We start from the raw sequence: 18,885 nt of genomic DNA, 5'->3' as shown, positions 1-18,885 counted from the left end.
CCTTAAGCTGGATCTCAGGCCAACCCTGGCGACTGAGCTGGCACCCTTCCACTTGCCACACCCCTCTCCCAGCACCTCCAAGCTTCTGTGAGGGAGGGTGGACACCACCCACTGTTATTTAAAAAAAAAAAAAAAAAGTTAGCTTTCAGCTCCCAACTCCAGGGCAGGTTGGGGCAGGCAAGGGAACCTCAGGAGACAGTGCCTTAAGAGGTGTCAGCATCTTTGTTCAGTTACCAATGGGAAGATTATTTTAGTTTTGAGGGTTTGCTGTCGCTGTTTTTGTGGAGGAAACAGAACAGAAGCAACCAGAACACAGGGCAGAAAGCAGGATTATTTCCTCCCGGATGGGCTCCTCCTTTAACCAGGACACTGGAACCCACTCAAGCCTGCCCAGAGCTGTGTGGCACCGTGCTGGCTGCAGTTTCCAGGAACTGCCAGGAGACTGGGAAGAGGGGGGCAGGAGCACAGGCTGGCATGGGGCTGGCCAGGAAGCCACCGGGGACCCCTATGCTGGTTCTTTGGCCTGGGTGGCCCGGCCAGTGGGAGCAGCTGTGTCCCCCCTCAAGTCTGATCTCCTGCGGGGTCACTAGGGAAGACCCTGCCTAGAGTCCCAGACCAGGCTGTCCACCCTGAGCTGGTGTTGTCCTGGCACCACCAGGGCATTCAGGAACATTGGTGAACTGTCACTTAGCCCACTGGCCAGTCACCCCTGGCTTGAAACCTACCACGCTTCCTCAGCAAGGAGCACCTCTGAGGCCAGGCCGCCTCCCCACCTCCGCCTCAGCCCTCAGTCCCCTAGCCCCAGCCTCAGCCCGCTGCTAGGCTTCCTTCAGTTCCGTGAGGCAAGCTCTCCTCACCACCAGCCCCCTCATGGGGCCAGAGCCTGATCACGTGTTTTCCTGCCTAAAATCTCCTGACCCGGACACCCTCCAGACCAGGTCAGAGGCCGTCCTGTCCTATGCCATTGTGGTGCCATGTGCCTCCCATATAGAGCTGCAGAGGTCAGTCACCTCTCTCCATGCCTCCCAATCCCTTCTCCCCAGGTGGCTCCATTCTGCATCTGGTTCTGTCAGGTGACGGGAGGTGGGGGTGGTGGTGGTGACAAATCAGTCTGGAAGAGGCTGGGGGAGGAAGGTTCTGTCAGTGGACAGGACCTCCACAGGCAGCCAACCACACTATCTGGGACCCAAGAAGGTTCTGTGTCCCCAACTGCAGATCACACCTTGTTGGCAAGGAGGGTGGTGGTGAAGCTAGGATAGCCACCCGATGTTCGGGGAGCTGAGAGCAGAGACCCAATCCAGTCCACTCCCTTTCCCAGGCAAAGACCCCAGAACCAGAGTTTGTGGAAGTGAGAGGGCACTGAATTGAGGAAACCGGTGTCAGCTGTGATGAAGTTCCCACCACCTACAGGCATGGGGACCCAAGATGGGAAATGGTTGATTTCTAAAGAAAGGTTGCCTGCCCTAAGTCACTGGTCTGAGACGCAAACCAACCCCAGAGCCTGGCCACCTTGCCAAGGGAGAGAGAGGACACAACACCAGAGGTGACCACTTCCTTTATTGCCTCTGCTGGGGTCCTGGGCTGAGGTTCAGAGGTATCAGGGAGGAGCAGGTGACACTGGGCCCAAATTATTGCTACTTGGCAAGGTCACCCTGGGACTTCCCATAGTGCCCTGAGTATGGGTGGGCATGAGCATGCAAATTATATGCAAATGGCATGCAAACCAACCCAGGATCCTGCAGAGGAGGATACTGGAAGAGTTGGGAGCCTGCCAGCCCAGGAGGGTGACGAGGACACCCAGGTCCTTACCCCACACTGCAGACGGATCTGGCCCAGCCTCACGGGTTGAGGTTTGGTGGGGGGGGGGGGGGGGGGGTAGTCCCTGAGCATCAGCCCTGGTTCTGCTGGCTGAGGAAGAGCAGAAGCCTGGCCCCAGGACAGCAGGAAGAAAGCAGGGTACCCACGAAGCAGCCAGACAGCCCGAGGCCCACCCAGAGGGAAGCAACCCACTCTGCCACACAACAAGGCTGGGATGGAAGGGACCAGAATCCAAGCCTCCTGAGCCAGGCAGAGGCCAGAGTGCCTCAGAGGCCAAAGCTACAAACAATAAAATACACTGATTGATAAACAGAAAGCAAGCAGCCCAACTCCTGATCCCTGGGCTGAGAGACTCTCCACCAGCTGGTCTGGGGGGCCTCTGAGAGCCCAGCCCCAGGTCTAAGAGAGGCAGCGTCCTTGGTCTTGGTGCTGAGTTGACCAGTCCAGAAGCTCCAGAATGAGGCAGCTGGGCCCCAGGGCCTTGGCTTATGCAGGTCAGGCTCAGTTATTATTCATAATCCACCAGGAAGCTAGGGGTCAGAGGTTGAGGATCAGAGGCCATCAGGGGCCCACTGCTGCTCCACAGGGCAGTAGAAGGGTGGGAGCCACAGCATACCTGGGAAGAACACAGTGGTGAGGGTGTCCGGAGCCCGCAGGTGGTCAATGAGGATGCGCTGGAAGGCCTTACTACAAGCAGAATGCTGGTGCCTGGGGAGGGACCTGAGGCTGGAGCTGGTGCCCACAGGGCAAGACCACCTGGCTGAAAGCTCCCCGCTCCCAGCCCGGGCCTGCTGTCTGGATCTGGATCCCAGTTCTGCCTCATACAGGCTCTGAGCCTCAGTTCCCTCTGTGAAATGGGGAAAATAGTGCAGACTGTACTGGGGCACGGAGCAGAGTATGTGAAGTGCAGGGTGTGGCCTGGTGCTAACTGCTTACTGAGTGCCTACCCCCTGCCGTGTCCCTGACATTGTGTTCAGCTCCTCATACACCATCTTGTTTGGCTCACAGGAGGGTGGACCTCTTACCTCTCTTGGAAAGGAGCCTTCTTGGGCTCAGAGGGGATGAGAAACCCTCCTGAAGTCACACAGCCAATGAATAGAGGACAACTGGAACCCAGCCTGACTCACTCCCGGGCCCATACTCAATAAACTTTAACTTCCAGACACCATCCATACCTTCTCCAAGAGGCCTCATCCCGCCAGAACTCATACAGGGTGAAAGAGGCATTGTCCAGCATCTTCTGGGCAGACACACTGTGGGGGCCAAAGAGATGGCCAGGCCAGGCCCAGGCTGCCACCACCACCACTGCCCACCCAACCAGGGTGTCTAGTGGGAGCCCTGGCCCTTTGCCCAGCTCAGCCCCCTCCCCTGACCTTGGCCAACCCACTAGCCCGCTAGGGACTCACTGCAGGCACTGGCTCTGGGCCCCTGTGAAGTCCACATAGCAGCACAGGGCACGGTGGAAATCCTGCAGGGCCTCCTCTGCCACCTGCACCTGCCGCTGGGCCACAAGGATGTGCTGACAAGAGAGGCAGCCTGGTGAGCAAGGGTAAGGCGGGGCAGCCCAGGGACCAACGTGGCCTTCTGGGGACTCCGCCCTTCTCAACTTACACCAGCCCCGGCCCACCGGGAGGTCGAGCTCCCGCCCCAACCTGGCCCCCACATCCCTGACTCCCTCGTCCTCTCCCCGTGGCCAAGGTCACTGCCTTGATCCAGCCATCGGCCCTCTCTCCTGCAGTATTGCCACTATTTCCCCCTCCTACTGCCGTCCACACTGCCCAGGCCCAGCTTTTAGGAATGCAGGTGAGGGAAACTAATGGCAGTGATCTCTACAGGGTCACGGAGCAAGTGCCAAAGCCCAGCACCTGCGCGCCAGGCTTGGGGGGTGAGGGCTGGGCCAAACGTGGGGAAGGGTCATCTGACAGAGGCCCGGGGAGCAGCTGGCCCTATGAGCCCGTGCACTTTCAGAGCACCTCCTCCGGGCCCGATCCCCAGTGCCTGTCCCTCTCCTGGACTCACCGAGCCAGGCCCCTCGGTAAGCTCCTCTTCATGCAGAGGTTCCAGCCTAGGGGCCTGTGAAGGACACGGAGTGTGGGCAGGGCTCCCAGTGTGTGACTGGCTTAGGTGATTCCAGAAAAGGTCCTCCCCCCTGGGGCACCGGCCGCGTGGCTGCTCACCTTACACTCGAGCTGGTCAATGAGCTCCTGGAGACGGTTGACTTGGAGCCGCCACTGCATCTCGGCTTCTGAGCTCTGCCCTGGGATGGGAGACCCACAGTGGAAAGTCAGGCCCGGGGCCCCCTACGCCGGGAAACTCTCAGGATGTACCGAGGGGGCAGTCGAGGAGTGGGCCCTGAGCCAGCCCCGCACCCTCCTCCACCAGACGTCCCATTCTGCCACAGGCGCACCTGTGTCTGAGGAGCCAGACCACCAGTTGGGTGACCGACTGACACTCCGCAGGGCCCTGCGCCCTGCCCGCCGGCTGCCATGGGGCCTGCTCTGCACCTCCACGCTGTCTTCATCTGACCTAGGGAAGTGGGGGGGGGGGTAACCCACTGCTCCCAGGCCCCCGGGCCAAGGACTGGGGCCCCAGAACAGGGCCAGACACAGGTGGGGCACAACAGGTTTCCTGGGACACAGAGGCAGCCTCAAAGCCAGCCACCCCCTCTTGGCCTCCCTGGCCAAGAACAAGAATGTGGGCTCTGGGATACCGGAGCTACAGAATGAGATGGAAGCTGAGGGCCCAGAATGTGGAGACCATGACCTGCAGGGCACCTCACATACCGTGGGCCCTGGGCCTGGGCCTCCAGGGTGTCCGACGCCCCTTCCAGCGAACTCTGCAGGGCCTGTAGCTGGCTCACTGTCTCCCGCAGGAGGAAGCGGGTCACAAACTGGTCAACCTTGGAGGCCCGCTCATACTCCTGAGGGCAGAGGGTCAACATTTCCTGGCCTCAAGCACGTATTTCTGGACAGGGGACCACGGCCTTGCTCCCTCACCCCCACCCTCTACCCATCAAAGCAACGAGAAAGCATGAAGAGCAGAGAGCATGCAACCAGAGTGGGAGCAGTGCTGGGACTGGGAGCAGGGCCTGGACTCCTCTCGTGAGGGCCTGGCCTCCCTTTCTGGGAGGTGTGAGGCACTGACAGGGAGGCATCTGCCCCTTTCTGGGCCACAAGGCCCCTTCCCTGCTGGGGCCACCAGCTTCCGCCAGGGTGGCCCCAGGCACAGCTAGGCTGGTAGCGGGGAGGGCAGGTCACAGGGCATCCAAAGGCCAGTTTTTGACACATGAGGCAAAGGATGGTGTGATGTGACCCCATACTCACCAGCTGGCCCTACACTCATAATCTGTGCATGCATTCATTCATTCTCTCATCCATGCAACAAACATTTACCTTTTCCTAGGAGCTGCAGATACAAGACAGCCAGCCAGGTCACTGTCCTTACACACACACCAGCACTGATCCCTACATCACTAGCCTCCACTCAGCCCCTCCCAACGTGGGCAGAAAGACAAGGCCGACACGTGCCAGGCCCTATGCTGCTCATGTGGGATGCTCAGAGACTCTCCAACTACCTTCGCCTCCTTGTGACTCAGTTTCCTCACCTAGAAAACAGGGATGATAATAGCCATCTCACTGAGCTGTTGAAAAACTTCAATGAGTTAATTCCTACAGAGGACACAGCCCAGGATGGGAGTCCTGAGGAGCCATGGTCTAGCCAGGTGCTTGCCCACCCTCCACGAGGGGCTCCAGAGGCACCATCCATCCGCGGCTTCATCTCCGGTCCGTGACCTGCCTCAGCTCAGCCATCGGAGGAGGCCTGCTGGACCAGGCTTATGAGATGGGAGGCAGGAACAGACTGGGGGCTGGGTCCTCTCACTCTTACACAGGCCAATGGCTTCTGACCTGTCTGTCCCAGTCTGGTCTCCACACTTCCTGGCCATGCTCTGAGCTCCCTGAAATCCAATAAATTCCCTTTTGAGCACTTCAGATTATTGATCAGTTCTGTTACTTGCAACCAAAAAAACCCAGCTAACATAAAAGTATCCACTCTGTGCCAGGCCCTGTTACAAGCAGAATTTAATTCAATCTTCATAACAACTTAGAGGAATCATATTGACTCCATTTTGCAGATGAGAAGACTGAGGCCTAGAGCAATTGACTACCTTGGCCAAGATCATACAACCAGTTAGTGGCAGAGTCAGAATTCAGAACAGGACCACAAAAAACTCCTCTCCACTCACCACTAAGCACCTTACAAGCCCTGCCTCTTTCGTGATTATCAGCCCACTTTTATAGCTGAGAAACCAAGGCCACAAGTCAAAGTCAATGGAGCCAGATTTGCGTGTGGGTTCTGGGAGGAGGAGCTTAGAGTCTGGAGCTGGTGAGGTTGACCCATGAGGTCACAATGTGGTCTCCAGGACAGAGCAGAGGCGGGGTGCTCCCCACCCCAGCCAGAAGGCAGGGCAGAGGCAGCATGGGCTGTGGCCCCCAGTGGTGACCGGCCCTGCCATGGGAAACAACAGTTCTCACAAGAGGACCAAAGTGCCCAAGCAGGCCCGCAAGGAGAGCCCACCTGACATGGACAAGGCTGGGCGGAAACCGTTCTTTAGCCACTTCAAGAGGAAGAAGCCAAGTGTGAGTGCCAGGGCGCTAGGGGTTGGGGGGAGTCAGGGGTGTTTGGACAGGTGGCCAAGAGGGGACGCGGAGTCTAGGCCCTGTGGGCCTAAGTCCGAGGGGCACAGAAGGCCGTGGATAACGCCTCCTGAGCATGAGGGTCCCAGAAGCCCAGAAAGGGATAGGGATGCAGGAAACCAGGAGAAACCGGGAGACCGGGGAGTCCAGGAGGGTGGGCAGGAAGGGGTCCCCCCAACTCGGACACATCGGTAGAGGGCCCCGCATGGGGAATCAGAGGCTATGGGCACAGGGTATTCCCTTAAGCCCCCTTTCCAGCTCCTGGCCTCAAAACGTACTGCTTTTCCGGGGCGCGTTAAAGTCCCAGCGCCAAGGCTAGGAGGGCAGGCAGAGCCCACAAACAGGGGCGGGCGAGGGCTCCCAGAGGGGCGGCAGGCGTCCGGCGTGATGGGACGGGGCAGACCCACTCCCGCCCCCGGGCACGGAAGGATCCTCACCAAGAAGGCGCCGTGCCCTCCTGGCTCTCACGCTGCTGCGCCCCCCCCCCCCCCGCCCCCCAGGCCAAGATCGTGCTGCTGTTCCCCGCGGACAAGCGGCAGCAGCCGGCCGAGGTGGCGGCGGGCTCCGGCGCGCGGCCCGGGCGGCCCGGCGAGGACGCGGCGGGCATCCCCAGGGGCCCCCCGGCGGCGGCGCCCACGCTGCGAGGAGCGGGCGACGGCGCGGCCCCGAGCGAGGGCGCACGCGCGCGCGAGATGAAGACGATCCTGGCGCTGCTGCTGCTGCTGCTGCTGCTGGACGCGCGGCTGCGGGAGGAGAGGCGCGGCGCGGCGGGGGGCGGCGCGGGGGCGGGGCCGAGGCCGCGCAGGCCGGGCAGCGGCTGGAGGCGCGCCCGCTGAGCGAGGGCGGCGCGGGCCGCGAGGCCGACCCCGCCGGGGAGCAGCCGCGCCGGCGGAGCCGCCGAGCGCCCGGCCCGGCCCAATAAAGAGTGCATAGCAAACCCGGCGCCAGCTAGCTCTGTTCGGGGCGGCGCGGCCCTGAGCTGGGTGGGGGAAACTGAGGCCCAGAGCGAGACAGGGATGACCCGGTGTATTGATGGCAGAGCAGCAGGCTCTGGTGCCAGAACCTGTGTGCGCCTCCTCCTTGGGAGCCACGCGTCAGGACCCCTGCCCCCTGCCCCGAGCTGGCGAGGGGACACCCTGCCACGGTGGAGGGAAGCTATTTCCCTCCAACTCCAGGCCCTGGTCAGACCCTCCCAGGTCTACAGGTCCAAGGGAGGGGAGTTTGGGCAAACCCTGGCTTGGCCAAGCTAGGGGGAGGGGCCTGGTTCCCACAGAGGCCTAACGGGTCCAAGAGTCCCCAACACTCACAAGTCTTTCTTAGGCACGGTGGAGGGTCCCAGGCAAACAGCCACCACCCTGGAATGAACTGTGAAGGCTCCACAACCAGCAGGGCTGGGGCCTGGGACTCACATTCTGTCTGCGAGAGCACCAGGCTGGGGTGTGTGGGCCTCTGTTCCCTCACTCCTGCCCCACTTTGCTTGGGAACCCCCAAGTCACCTCAGCCACTTGTCTTCCAACCTCCTCTGTGCCATCCCTTTGCCCACACTGCAGCCAGAAACTTCTTCCAAACCACTTAGCTATCTGCAGGACAGTTCACTGATTCTCCGAGGCCCACAAGGAAATGCCCAAACTTCCTGTTGTCATGTGCAGGCCCAGGCCCCAGCTTTAGTCTCTCCCTCTAGGGCTTCTGAGTGACTCCTAACCTCACCCCTGCTCTGGCTATATTGCCACTGTGGTCTCCAATGCAAGGTTTACCTCCCTAATTCACCCAGGAGAGGCCTGGCATGCTTTCTGTGAGAAAGATCCAGCTGTTTGTCCTCATTCTCCCGGGTCCTGAACCCAGCTTCAGGCCTGAGTGCTGCCCAGCTCTACTGAACCTGTAGCCACCCTTCCACTGGTGACCACCTCATAATGTCCCAAAGAGGGCAGATGCAGCAGGGGTCAAGATCCTATCTCATTAAAGACAGAGGCTCTCCCAAAAAATAAAAATAAAAAAAAATAAAGACAGAGGCTCAACTTCTGCTGAAGATGCACTTTCGTTACTGTCGACATCCCTTCCATATCCCCTGCATCAGGCTGGAGGTTGCATGGCCCACAGCATCTCTCCAAATGCTTGTAAGAACAGACCCTTACCTACCATCCATGTGGTTACAATCAGGGTAACCATGTTCCTCAATGTGGCCACACATTCTGGCCATGCGTGATCGACCCAGGCGGTCCTATCAGCCTCTACCCTGGGACTGTAATTCTGGAGCTCTGAGAGACTGTTTGCTACATGAACATATGTGGGCCTAAGCCAGTCTTCAGAAGAATAAATAGTGCAGAGATAATACACATCCTGCAGTCAGGCTGTACTTCCAGACTGTTCATGAAACCTGATTTCATCTTTGCCCTTGGTTCCTATAAGACATATAAGCTCCTTGTAATAAAAGCCCTATTTTAGCTTAAGCTCACCTAAGTAGGTCTTCCACCTGCAACCAAAATGGTCCTAAAGAAAACAGACTCTGCAGAGACAAGAAGTGGCCTTTTTCCTGTGGAAGGATTATTACTACCTTTTGGAGGAAGAAATTGAGTCCAGAGAGAGAGTAGGACTTGCTCGAGCCCAGAGAGATTGGGACTTGCTCAGGGGCACACAATGAGTCATCTTCAGAACTGAAGTGATAAACACAGTCCCTCAAGAGTCCATACATGGAAGCCCCTGAAAGTAGGGTCCCTGTGTAGGCTGCCTGGGCCCCTCAGGGCTGAGCACAGAGGTCCTCAGAGTGGCTGTAGATCTATGATTAAGAGCTTTCTCTTCAGGGACGTGTGGGTGGCTCAGCAGCTCAGCGGTTGAGCACCTGCCTTTGGCCCAGGTTGTGATTCTGGAGGCCTGGGTTCAAGTCCCACATTGGGCTCCCTGCATGGAGCCTGCTTCTCCCTCTGCCTGTGTCTCTGCCTCACTCTCTCTGTGTCTCTCATGAATAATTTTTTTTAAAGAGCTTTCTCTTCAGCACTGGGGTGGGGAAGGGGGCGTGGCTCCACATCTGGCCAGAATACATCAGATAATCTGAAGTAGTTTTGGGAGCAAATCAGATTGGTTGTGCTGGGCAGCTGAGACCAGATCCCCCAACGCCAAAATCACCACTCTTGGCCTTGTCCTAGGAGAGAGGAATGGAGTTTTCATGGGTGGGCTGTGGAAGCACAGCAGGTACTGAGGACTGAGGTCACAATGAGTGCAATCCAAGTTCTTTTCCTTCCTTCTCTGACCACCCCCTCCCACCTCCACAACCAGGAAAGACTTAAGTCAAGGCCAGGAGAGAGGTGCCAGGAGATCTCCTGGGGCTCAAGGACTAGGCTGGACGCCTGGGCCCCCAAGGAAGGATATATGTCCGGAGGACATTACCACAAGGCGCCCTCCGTGTTAGAGCTCTGCGGCTCCTGTTGGCTTCTCACTATCTAGAAGGATTTGATGTGGCCCGCCCATCATCCCTCTCTGCCACGGCCGGGGAAGGGGGCCACGTAGCAGAGGTGAGTCCTCAGAGAGGTGGGTCTGGTGCAAGGTGAGCCTTGAGCCTGGGGCCACAGGAGGGCGAAGAGGGCCAGAAGCGGCTGGAGCCAGGCGAGAGCGGAGGACACTTGGAAGAGGCGGGGCCTCGGGGCTGCGGGCGGAGCCAGAAGCTGCAAAGAGCCGTCCAGGCGGGCGGAAGACGGAAGCTCGGGCCCAGGGGCTGCAGCCAGGAGAGCGCGCTAGTTCCGCAGCCAGAGAGGCAGGAGCCTCAGGGCCGGGCCCGAAGGCCACGGTGGCCTCGCTGTGCGGCAGCAGGCGGCTCCGACGGCCGCCGCCGGGGGGCCGCGTGGCCGTGGTGCTGGACCAGGGCTCGGGCTTCGTCAAGGCGGGCTTCGCGGGCGAGCAGCAGCCGCGCCTGGTGCTGAAGAGCTCCAGCCCGGGGCCCGGCGCACTGGGCTGCGAGCTGGGGGACGGGGTGGCGCGGGCGCACCCCATCAGGCACGGCGTGGTCGTGGACTGGCAGGCGCTGGAGGGGCTGTGGGAGCGCCTGCTGGTGGGCGGCCTGCGGGTGTGCCCGGAGCGGTGGCCCGTGCTGGTGAGTGACTCGCCGTCGGCGCCGCCCGCGGGCCGCGAGAAGGTAGCCGAGCTGCTGTTCGAGGCCCTGGCGGTGCCCGCGTGCCACATGGCCAGCACCGCGTGGCTGGCGCTCTGCTCCGCCGGCGCGCTCAGCGGCCTGGCCGTGGAGGCAGGCGCGGGCGTGTGCCACGCCACGGCCATCTATGCGGGCCACTCGTGGCAGGAGGCCACCTTCCGGCTGGACGTGGCAGGCAGCACCCTGTCGCGCTACCTGCGGGACCTGCTGGTGGCCGCGTTCCCCGACCTACAGCTGCGGGCCCTGCCCCGCAAGGCTATCACACAGCTCAAGAAGCGCTGCTGCTATGTGTCGCTGGACTTCGAGGGTGACCTTCTTAACCCTGACCGCCACCACCCGGCCACTTTCTGCTTAGGCAATGGCTGCTCTGTCTGTCTCAGCAGCGAGCGCTTCCGCTGCCCCGAACCCATCTTCCAGCCGCGTCTGCTAGGCCAGACCAAGCCAGGACTGCCTGCACTGGTCTTCCAGGCATTGCAGAAGGTTCCCGCAAGGCTACGCACTCGGCTCGCTGATACTGTGGTGCTGGCCGGTGGCTCCACACTCTTCCCCGGCTTCACTGAGCGCCTGGAAATGGAGCTGGAGGCACAGTGCCGGAGGCATGGCTATGGGGCCCTGAGGCCGCACCTGGTGGCCAAGCCTGGGCGTGGCACAGCAGTATGGACAGGCGGCTCCATGGTGGCCTCCTTGCGCTCCTTCCAATGCCACTGGATAACCCGGGCCATGTACCAGGAGTATGGCTCCAGGCTAGTGCATGAAGTGTTCAACTGAGTTATGCTGTACCGGAGGGTGGGGCCCCGTGAGCAGCTGCAGAGGCAGAGGCTTGGTGGGCTGCCCTATAGCTCTATCAGAGGCACTGAGTTCCAGATAAAAGTCTCAAGTGATTGGAGCTGGCAGAGTCATCATGCGCAGATGGGTTATCCCTACCCCTTACTGAGCCAGGAGGAGGTGATCCGGACCCCTAGGACCCCCACCGTGACCTACAACTTGAATCTACCTAAACAGTGCCAGTTCAGGGAATACCAGTCCAGGTGCCTACCCTCAGGGCCCTGTTTCCATGGCAATGAAGAAGGCAACAACCCCACTTGTGTCTAGGACACAGATACGGAAATTACAACACATCAACCCCTCATCATGTACCATTTGGATTCCCATCCTATGCCAAAGTTCAAGGGATGACCCTTTGAAAACCTATAAAATCCCATGGGGAAGCAATGAGAAAAGGAAGCCCTGTCCTCAACTGCTCACTGACTTACTGAGGGCCTCAGTTTCCCCTTCTGTAAAAAGTGGGGTCAGGCACAATTCTGGGCCTCCTCACTGTTCCCTTCTGGCCTCCTTATCAAGAGCTATGGGGCAATGGGAAGTGGAGACATCTCTTAAAAGGAACACATAAAGGGAGGGGTGGCTTGTATTTCTGAAGTCACTATCTTGAGAAACTAGAGCCCTGGCTGTGAGCACTGTTTGTGCTTATATGCACATGTGGCCACATATGCAAACGAAACACTTGGGTGCACACATGCCAGCCTTACACATGTCCTCAAGACAGGCCCTGCCCCACCAGGTTCCACACGCCTCATGGCCTATGGCTGTGTGTGAGCATGCCCCACCTCCCACCCCATCCCTGCTGGGTCTTGGGCTTGATACCCCACAACAGCTAGGTCTGGCCAATAACAGAAACCAAGGTGGCCACAGCTCCAGGTATTAGGTGGCTGCTGTGTTGGGTGTTGGAAATAGAGAACGAGAAAGACAAAAATCCCAGCCTTCATTCTCATTTGTCACATCAAATGTATGGAAGTAAGCTCTATTATGATCCCTAGTTTACAAATGAGGAAACTGAGGCCCGGGGAGATAAAGGTGCACAGCTAGGAAGTGAGAGAGCCATGACTTGAACGCAAGCCTCTAGCTTCACAGCCCTGAGCCATGACAGTGGAGGCTCCCACAGCACAGCAGACACCCCTGCCCTCATTCCCATCAACCCCTCCACTCACCAGCTTGGTGGTGTCCATGGCAGTGAGCACTGCACAGTTCAGCGACTCCAGTGCGGCCAGCACCGGCCGGTAGACACCCAGGTGTTCTGAGAAATAGTCTGCGGGCAGAGGAGGTGCTCAAAGGTTCCCAGACCAGCCCCCACCTGCTCCGTGGCCTCACTGACCCAACCTGGAATTCCTCAGCAGCCAAGCAGGCCTCAAATCCTGAGCCAAGCCCATCCTGTTCCACTAGGAGAGAAAAACCGTCTCTCATCATGCCCACCTGCCCAGGGGTCCCGGGAGACCAGAGCTCCCGGTGGGCCTACTCACCACACAGTCTCTCTGTTTCCAAATTGCTGTGGGGAGAAGAGAAGGCACCCCTCAGTCCCACAGACGTAAGCCTGTGGCCTGGCACTTTGAAGCCATGCTCCTCCCACTGCCCTCCCAGCTCAGCCTGACGAGGAGGCTACTTCTGTCTCTACCCCAGGTGAAGCTGCTCTGTGGGCCCAGAGGGGCAGCAAGGGTACTCCTGAGGGTAAAAATTCAGACCCACCCTTGGCCTCCAAGGGGATTTCAGGCCCAGTGAGAGAGATGTGGACACAGGCCAGAGAGGAGTGGTCAGAACTGGGAACAGGAAGCCAAGTCTGGGGAAATCCTAGAAAGCACCAGATGTTACTTGGTAGGTTAGGGAGGGCTTCCAGGAAGACGCTGCTTTAGATAGGCCTTGAAGGACAGGAATTTGATTGGAGTGTCTGGTGGTGTGGGGAGGTGGCAGCCCTGAAGACCAAAGGTCCAGCTCAAGTTTCAAATAGGGAAGGGCATGGAAGCCTTGAATGCTGACCCAGAGGCTGGGATTTATCCTAAGGAGATATTGAGGGAGAGGGAGGGACAGCTGCGGATGCATGTGCACCCAGGTGAGGAAGCATGGGGAGGGAAGCGTACATCTCCTGCTAAGGCCTGGAGATGCGGCAGCACGCTTGGGGAGGGAGTGTGTGTTCAGGCACTTTGCGTCCATGGGTGGAAGCAGGCTATCCTCAGGCATCCTTTGGTCCCTGCAGAAAGTGGGAATGGGTGGGGGGACACCTGTGGGCTGAACCACGGGTGGTGACTCAGACCTGGCTATTTTGGGGTCCCAGCTAGGAGTGTGACGGACAAGGCTGGAGCCAGGGAGGGGGTGAGTGGGTGGGTAATGTTGGCATCAGGCCCTGGCACCTCTCTCTCTATGCAACCCCCCATCCTCCATAAGGAAGCAAGGCAGCAGGGGACACAGTGGGGCTGGGACAGCCTAGCCTCACACCTACCCACGGCTCATCCACCCCCTCTCGTACTTACTCGGTGGAGTGCCCATCAATGCTGCTGAACAGCTCCCGCAGCTCCCCAGGGCTGAGAATCCCATCGGCAAAGTAATTCTGGAATTCCTCAAATGAGAGCTTACCATCATCTGGGGGGGGGGGGGGCGGCAAAGAGCAGAGCTGGTATCCCTGAACCCCGCCACCAGATTCAGACCCCCCCCCCCCCCAAAGACTATTCAGCCCGGTGGAATGGAATTCTGAGCATGGTAGGGGGATCTGAAGACAAAAGGGTCCTTAGAGGTGCCCACTTAAGGCAACAGGGCCCACTTTGCAGGCACCCAATGGACAGAGCAGCACACACGTGGCATTGCACAGCGACTCAATAAATGTTTGCCAAATGAAGAAACAAATGAACAGCCTGGGATGCGGCCAGATCACGGCAGGACCCAGACGTTACTTGGAGGACTTGGGGCCTGAGTCTCTGCCGGCCAGCCTGGCTCCAGGCTGCTCTGGACCCACGCCCTTCCCAGAGAAGCCACTGGGAGGCAGATAAGATCTTCCTAAGAGGAGCTGGAGCTCCTGCAAGAAGCAGCAGCAGGCTGGCTTAGGAGGAAATGATCTCCTCTCTGCAGGGTCCCTGTGACAGATAGTTACATAGTCTAAGCACCACTGGGATGGCGGAAGACACTGGGGATTTGGCCTGTAAGGTCTTTAAGCAGGTGGGGTTGGGGGAGCAGAGCTGGGGAAGGACCTGAGCCTCCCCAGGCAGAACACTGTTCCACACAAGGACACAAATGAAACCATGTGTCCTGATCAAGGGGTTGGGACACCATCCTGTCTCCAGGAGACTTAGACACGAAAGGGTCTGAAGACCCCAGATGGAAGTGAGGCCAAGGAGGACTGGCTGCCACAGCTCAGACCCTCACCTGGCCGATCAGGGCACAGTGGGCTGCCCCAAGTCATCAGTGGGCAGCAAGTGCGGCTCCTTTAAGGGCTCCTGCTTGAGCTTTCAAGGTTTTCCCAGACCAAGATCTGAGACTGCCCAGCACCCAGGGTAGGGGAGGCTGATTGCCTGGACTCAGCATCACCCTGGGCTAGGTCCAGGTGGTTGGTCATACGAAAAGTTACTGAGCCCTGTAAAGGTCTAAATAAAATCCTCCACAGGCCTCATCTCCACACTCCACCTTTCCAAGCCCCTGACACAGGGAGCCTGGGACCAAGCATCACTCAGACTTGGGTTCAAGGCCTACCACTTAAAGGCTGTGTGACTTCAGGCAACTTGCTTCACCTCTCTGGGCTTCTGCTCCTTTGTATGTGAAATGGGGTGAAGAATTCCCACCTAGCTGGTGGTTGTGAGGACAACATGAAGTCATATAGAAGAGTTACCCATAACTGTGCCAGGGCACTGTGTGAGAGTACGCCCCCACCTCCAGCTTCTGACTAAACCACATTCCCTCCACTCTCCATCCTGCTAAGCTTAACTCCAAACGGCACTCCCTCTGGGAAGGATGCCTGGAGTGATTCTTCTGATTTGGGTCTCCCTAAGATTGTTCTCCATTCTAGACTGTGCCCCCAAACCCAACATTGTGCTGAGCCTCCCTGATGCCTCCCACCGAACCACCACACTGTGGACCCTGGGGAAGTCACACTCACCATTCTTGTCTGCTCTGCGGAAAACCTAGAGGACAAAGGGGCATAGATGGGAACTGTAAGTGCTGCCCGGGAGGCAAGGGCCCCCACCCAACTCATTAGGGCCTCAGCGGGCCAGGCTGCCCCCACCTCACCCTTCCTTCTGCCCAGCCTGCTCCCAACTCCCTACCCAGATCTGCCCTGCAGGAGGCTTTCCACTGAGGGGGGCACAGGAAGATCACACAGCAGGTCCCACCACTTGCTCACTTCTCCTGCAGGCCTGGCCTCATGGTGGGCACTCCAGGCCAGCTGCCGGCACCCCTACCTCCCACACCTGGAGTCTATCCTGGATTCTGTGTGATGCATCAGACCTTGGCACGGTCCCAGCACGAGGGAGGGAGGACGGGCCACGTTCCTGGGCCCTTGTCCTAGACCCGAACCCCTCATCTCTGTGGCATAGCCATGGCCCATCCCCAGACCGCCTGCTTACGGCTGTCTCCCTGGCTGCTTAAGAGCCTGATGTGTGGGCAGTGGCTAGCCCTTCCTTTGTGAGTGCCTGGAGTTAACCCTTCCCGGTCTGGGGCTTCTTATGAGTCTGACTCAGTGTGTGAAGGCCTCTGGGCAGGCTCGTGTGTGTGTGTGTGTGTGTGTGTGTGTGTATGTGTGTACGCGCACCTGTGTGTGCACATGTGCAAGGGGGAGTGAGAGTGCCAGGATGCAAGGCTGGACAGGCTGTATTTACAGAAAAGAAGAGATGAAGGGCAACAGAGGCAGATAGAGAGGAAGAGTCAAGACATGGTCAGGGACCAGAGTCCCAGATCACCCCAAGCAGCCCAGTAGATGGGAGACCAGCACACCTGGCAAGGAGAGGCAGGCCAAAGACTGAAGAGAAAACCCCTATCAGCTCCAGGTCCTGACTGCCACTCCTCTCCAGCTGTTTTCTCTGTCAGTGAAGCATTGGCATGAATTTAACCCCTGACCAGGCACCTGACTCAGAGGCGGCCTGCCACTGGCTCAGGGTCACACAGCAGCCCAATGTGGCCTGGGGGGCAGATGGAGATGTCAGGGAGGGGTGCGACGCTGTGGATGAGGACATCTGGGGCCACACCCTAGCATGCCTCTGACTCCATGTGTGATCATGAACATATTCCGGACTCCTCCGGCCTTGGTTTTTCCATCTGGGAAGTGGGACAGATAAGTCTCTTCCATCCAGGGCTGTGGTCAAGGTGCTGAGTCACTGGGGGCAGCAGGGAGGGGACAGGAGTACAGTCTTTCCCATAGGCAGAGACCTCTGAAAGTGGGGCATTAGTGGGCCAGGATGGGGCTGAGCACCAGGGTGAAAGGGGGGAAGGGGCTCAGGGCAGTGATGGAGGCCTGGCTAGGGTGCTCCATGCTACTGCCCCCAGGGGGCTGCGGAGCCACCTGCCACCCACGAGAGGGATGTATAGACCACTGTGGGCAATCCTGATCAGCTGTGGGACCCGACGGCCCCTGGGTCGGATCTCAGGGACTCTTGGGATCAGTGCTTGGGTCAGGAGTCAGGGGGCTGTTTTTTCTTTCAGGCTCCCCTGCCTGGGTCAGCCCAGCCGGGGGCTGCTATAGAGGGGGCCGCTCCTGTGACAAGTGTTGACCGTCTCCACCGCATCAGACACACCGATGGGGTGGACTTGGGGGTGGGGGAGGCAGCAGGGGCAGTGCCGCGCAGCCAGGGGACCAGGAGAGATAAGGAGGCAGAGAATGGACACAATGGAAACGAGATAAAGACGGAGAAGGGAGGCAGCAGGGGCAGAGAGAGACAGAGAGAAGCAGAGACCCAGAGACGGGAGCAGGGGCCCAGACAGATCTGGAGGGAGACACGGGCAAGGAGAGACCGGGAGAGCAGACGGCGCCGACGCCGGGGCCAGAGGGCCCGCGCCCCCCACCCGCCCCCCACTCACGTCCTGGAGGAGCGCAAGTCCGGCGGGCCGGGCGGCGGGCGCGGGCGCGGGCGCGGGGGGCCGCCGGGGCTCGGGCGCGGGCGGCCGGAGCAGGCACACGGTGAGCAGCCCCGCGCACGCCATGGCGCCGCCACCCACTCGGCAACGGCTCTCGGCTGGGGCTCGCTGCGGCTCGGGCTCGGGCTCGGGCTCTGGCCGCCGCCGCCTGGACTCGGGGCCTCCCGCCCGCCGCGCCGGCGCGCACGCCCGCGGCCCCGCCCCCCGCGGCTCCTCCCCGCCCCTCCCGGGGGCCTCGCCGCGCCTCCGCCAGAGCCGGCCGCGGGCTTCGGGGGCCCGACCGCCCCGCCGTTCCGGGACCAGAGGCTCCGGGCGGGCTGGCGGCCGGAATCGGGAGCCGCCCGGGGGCCAGTTCTGGCTCAGACGGGCTCTGTGGGCCTGGGAGGGCCGGGAGTACTACACAGCCGGGAACAGGGCGGAGGGGCCGCATGTGCCCACCAGGGCAGGTCCCGCACCACCGGGAGCAAGCCGCCGGGCCACAGAGGGACACCGGGGGGCAAGGCCTGCAAGGGACGACGAACTTTTCTGCAAAATGGGAGCGATCCTAGAGACCATAAAGGATTATTGCGGGGACTCACCCCACTGACTGCAGAGGGCTTACAATAGAAACTGGCCCACAGAAAGCTCACGTAGGGGCTAAACAGGTCTGTGTGGACTGCCTCCCAGACCCCTCCAAACTCAACACTGCTCTTTGCCCTCCCCTCTGCCATTCCGGCCCCCTCTTCAATTCATCTTCCAACACGGCCAAAGGGAGCGTTTAAAATAAGAAACAGGAGATCACTGCTGGGCCTCAGCAGGAGGTCACTCCTGGTCCCCTGAACACAGCCCCAAACTTAATTCTCTCCACTCTGGCCCTCCCCTTAGGACCCCACACTGGTGCCCTGCTCACTCCTGCCTTTGCCCACACCACTTTTGTCTGCTAGGGGTGTTCGTATTGTCCTCCTTTAACTTTCCTACAGCTCCCAGCTCACACATCACCTCTTCTAAGAAGCCCTCTGATTTTCTCATTCACCTAAATCTCCTCCAGTCAACCCTGAAAGCCCCAGGAGGAACTTGTGGCCCCAGAACCTGAAAGAACCTGATAAGAGAATCATCCTGTTGTAATTATTTGTTGCAGATTACAAATGCCCAGAAACACCTGGAAGGAACACAGCAATCCGAGTGGCCTCTCTGGGGCTGGGGAAAGGAGGGGAGTTCACTTACAACTCCATTGGATTGGTTTTTAAGTTAGGACAAAAACGGTTGACGAAGCCTACCTTTCTTTGTGGCTGTGAGGCTCAAGTGGAATGAAACCAAACAGGGGCAAGGAGAAGGGAAGCAGACAAGGGGTGTTTTCCCAGCAACTTTGACCTCTCC

The 18,885-nt window shown here is 59.4% G+C and overlaps 2 protein-coding genes across 6 annotated transcripts; one reads left to right on the top strand and one right to left on the bottom strand.

Annotated features, from left to right (window-relative positions):
• Positions 1–1,537: 1,537 nt before the first annotated feature.
• On the bottom strand, positions 1,538–17,698 carry NECAB3 (N-terminal EF-hand calcium binding protein 3). Of its 5 annotated transcripts, none has more exons than XR_011996940.1 (13): positions 17,473–17,697; positions 15,560–15,584; positions 13,947–14,055; positions 12,945–12,970; positions 12,636–12,733; positions 4,602–4,738; positions 4,226–4,344; positions 3,996–4,075; positions 3,838–3,891; positions 3,225–3,337; positions 2,994–3,071; positions 2,435–2,665; positions 1,538–2,348 (listed from the first exon to the last, which is right to left on the bottom strand). XR_011996940.1 is itself a non-coding variant. In XM_072736093.1 (13 exons), exons 1-13 carry the CDS (start codon positions 17,593–17,595, stop codon positions 2,320–2,322), a joined length of 1,083 nt encoding a protein of 360 aa, XP_072592194.1. In that variant the 5' UTR covers positions 17,596–17,695; the 3' UTR covers positions 1,538–2,319. The 5 variants fall into 5 exon arrangements, 4 of the variants coding, with proteins under 4 accessions (XP_072592194.1, XP_072592196.1, XP_072592195.1 ...); XM_072736093.1 differs by having other exon boundaries at positions 2,435–2,526; positions 17,473–17,695; XM_072736095.1 differs by lacking the exon at positions 2,994–3,071 and having other exon boundaries at positions 2,435–2,526.
• ACTL10 (actin like 10) lies at positions 10,051–11,527 on the top strand. Its single transcript, XM_026009880.2, has one exon. The coding sequence runs from the start codon at positions 10,681–10,683 to the stop codon at positions 11,416–11,418; it is 738 nt and encodes a 245-aa protein (XP_025865665.1). The 5' UTR covers positions 10,051–10,680; the 3' UTR covers positions 11,419–11,527.
• Positions 17,699–18,885: the final 1,187 nt, after the last annotated feature.

This window comes from Vulpes vulpes, chromosome 14 (genome assembly GCF_048418805.1).
Source record: "Vulpes vulpes isolate BD-2025 chromosome 14, VulVul3, whole genome shotgun sequence".
Taxonomy (NCBI): Eukaryota; Metazoa; Chordata; class Mammalia; order Carnivora; family Canidae; genus Vulpes; species Vulpes vulpes.
Note: the sequence above shows the minus strand (reverse complement) of the source record. Positions and strands in the feature narration are given on the sequence as shown.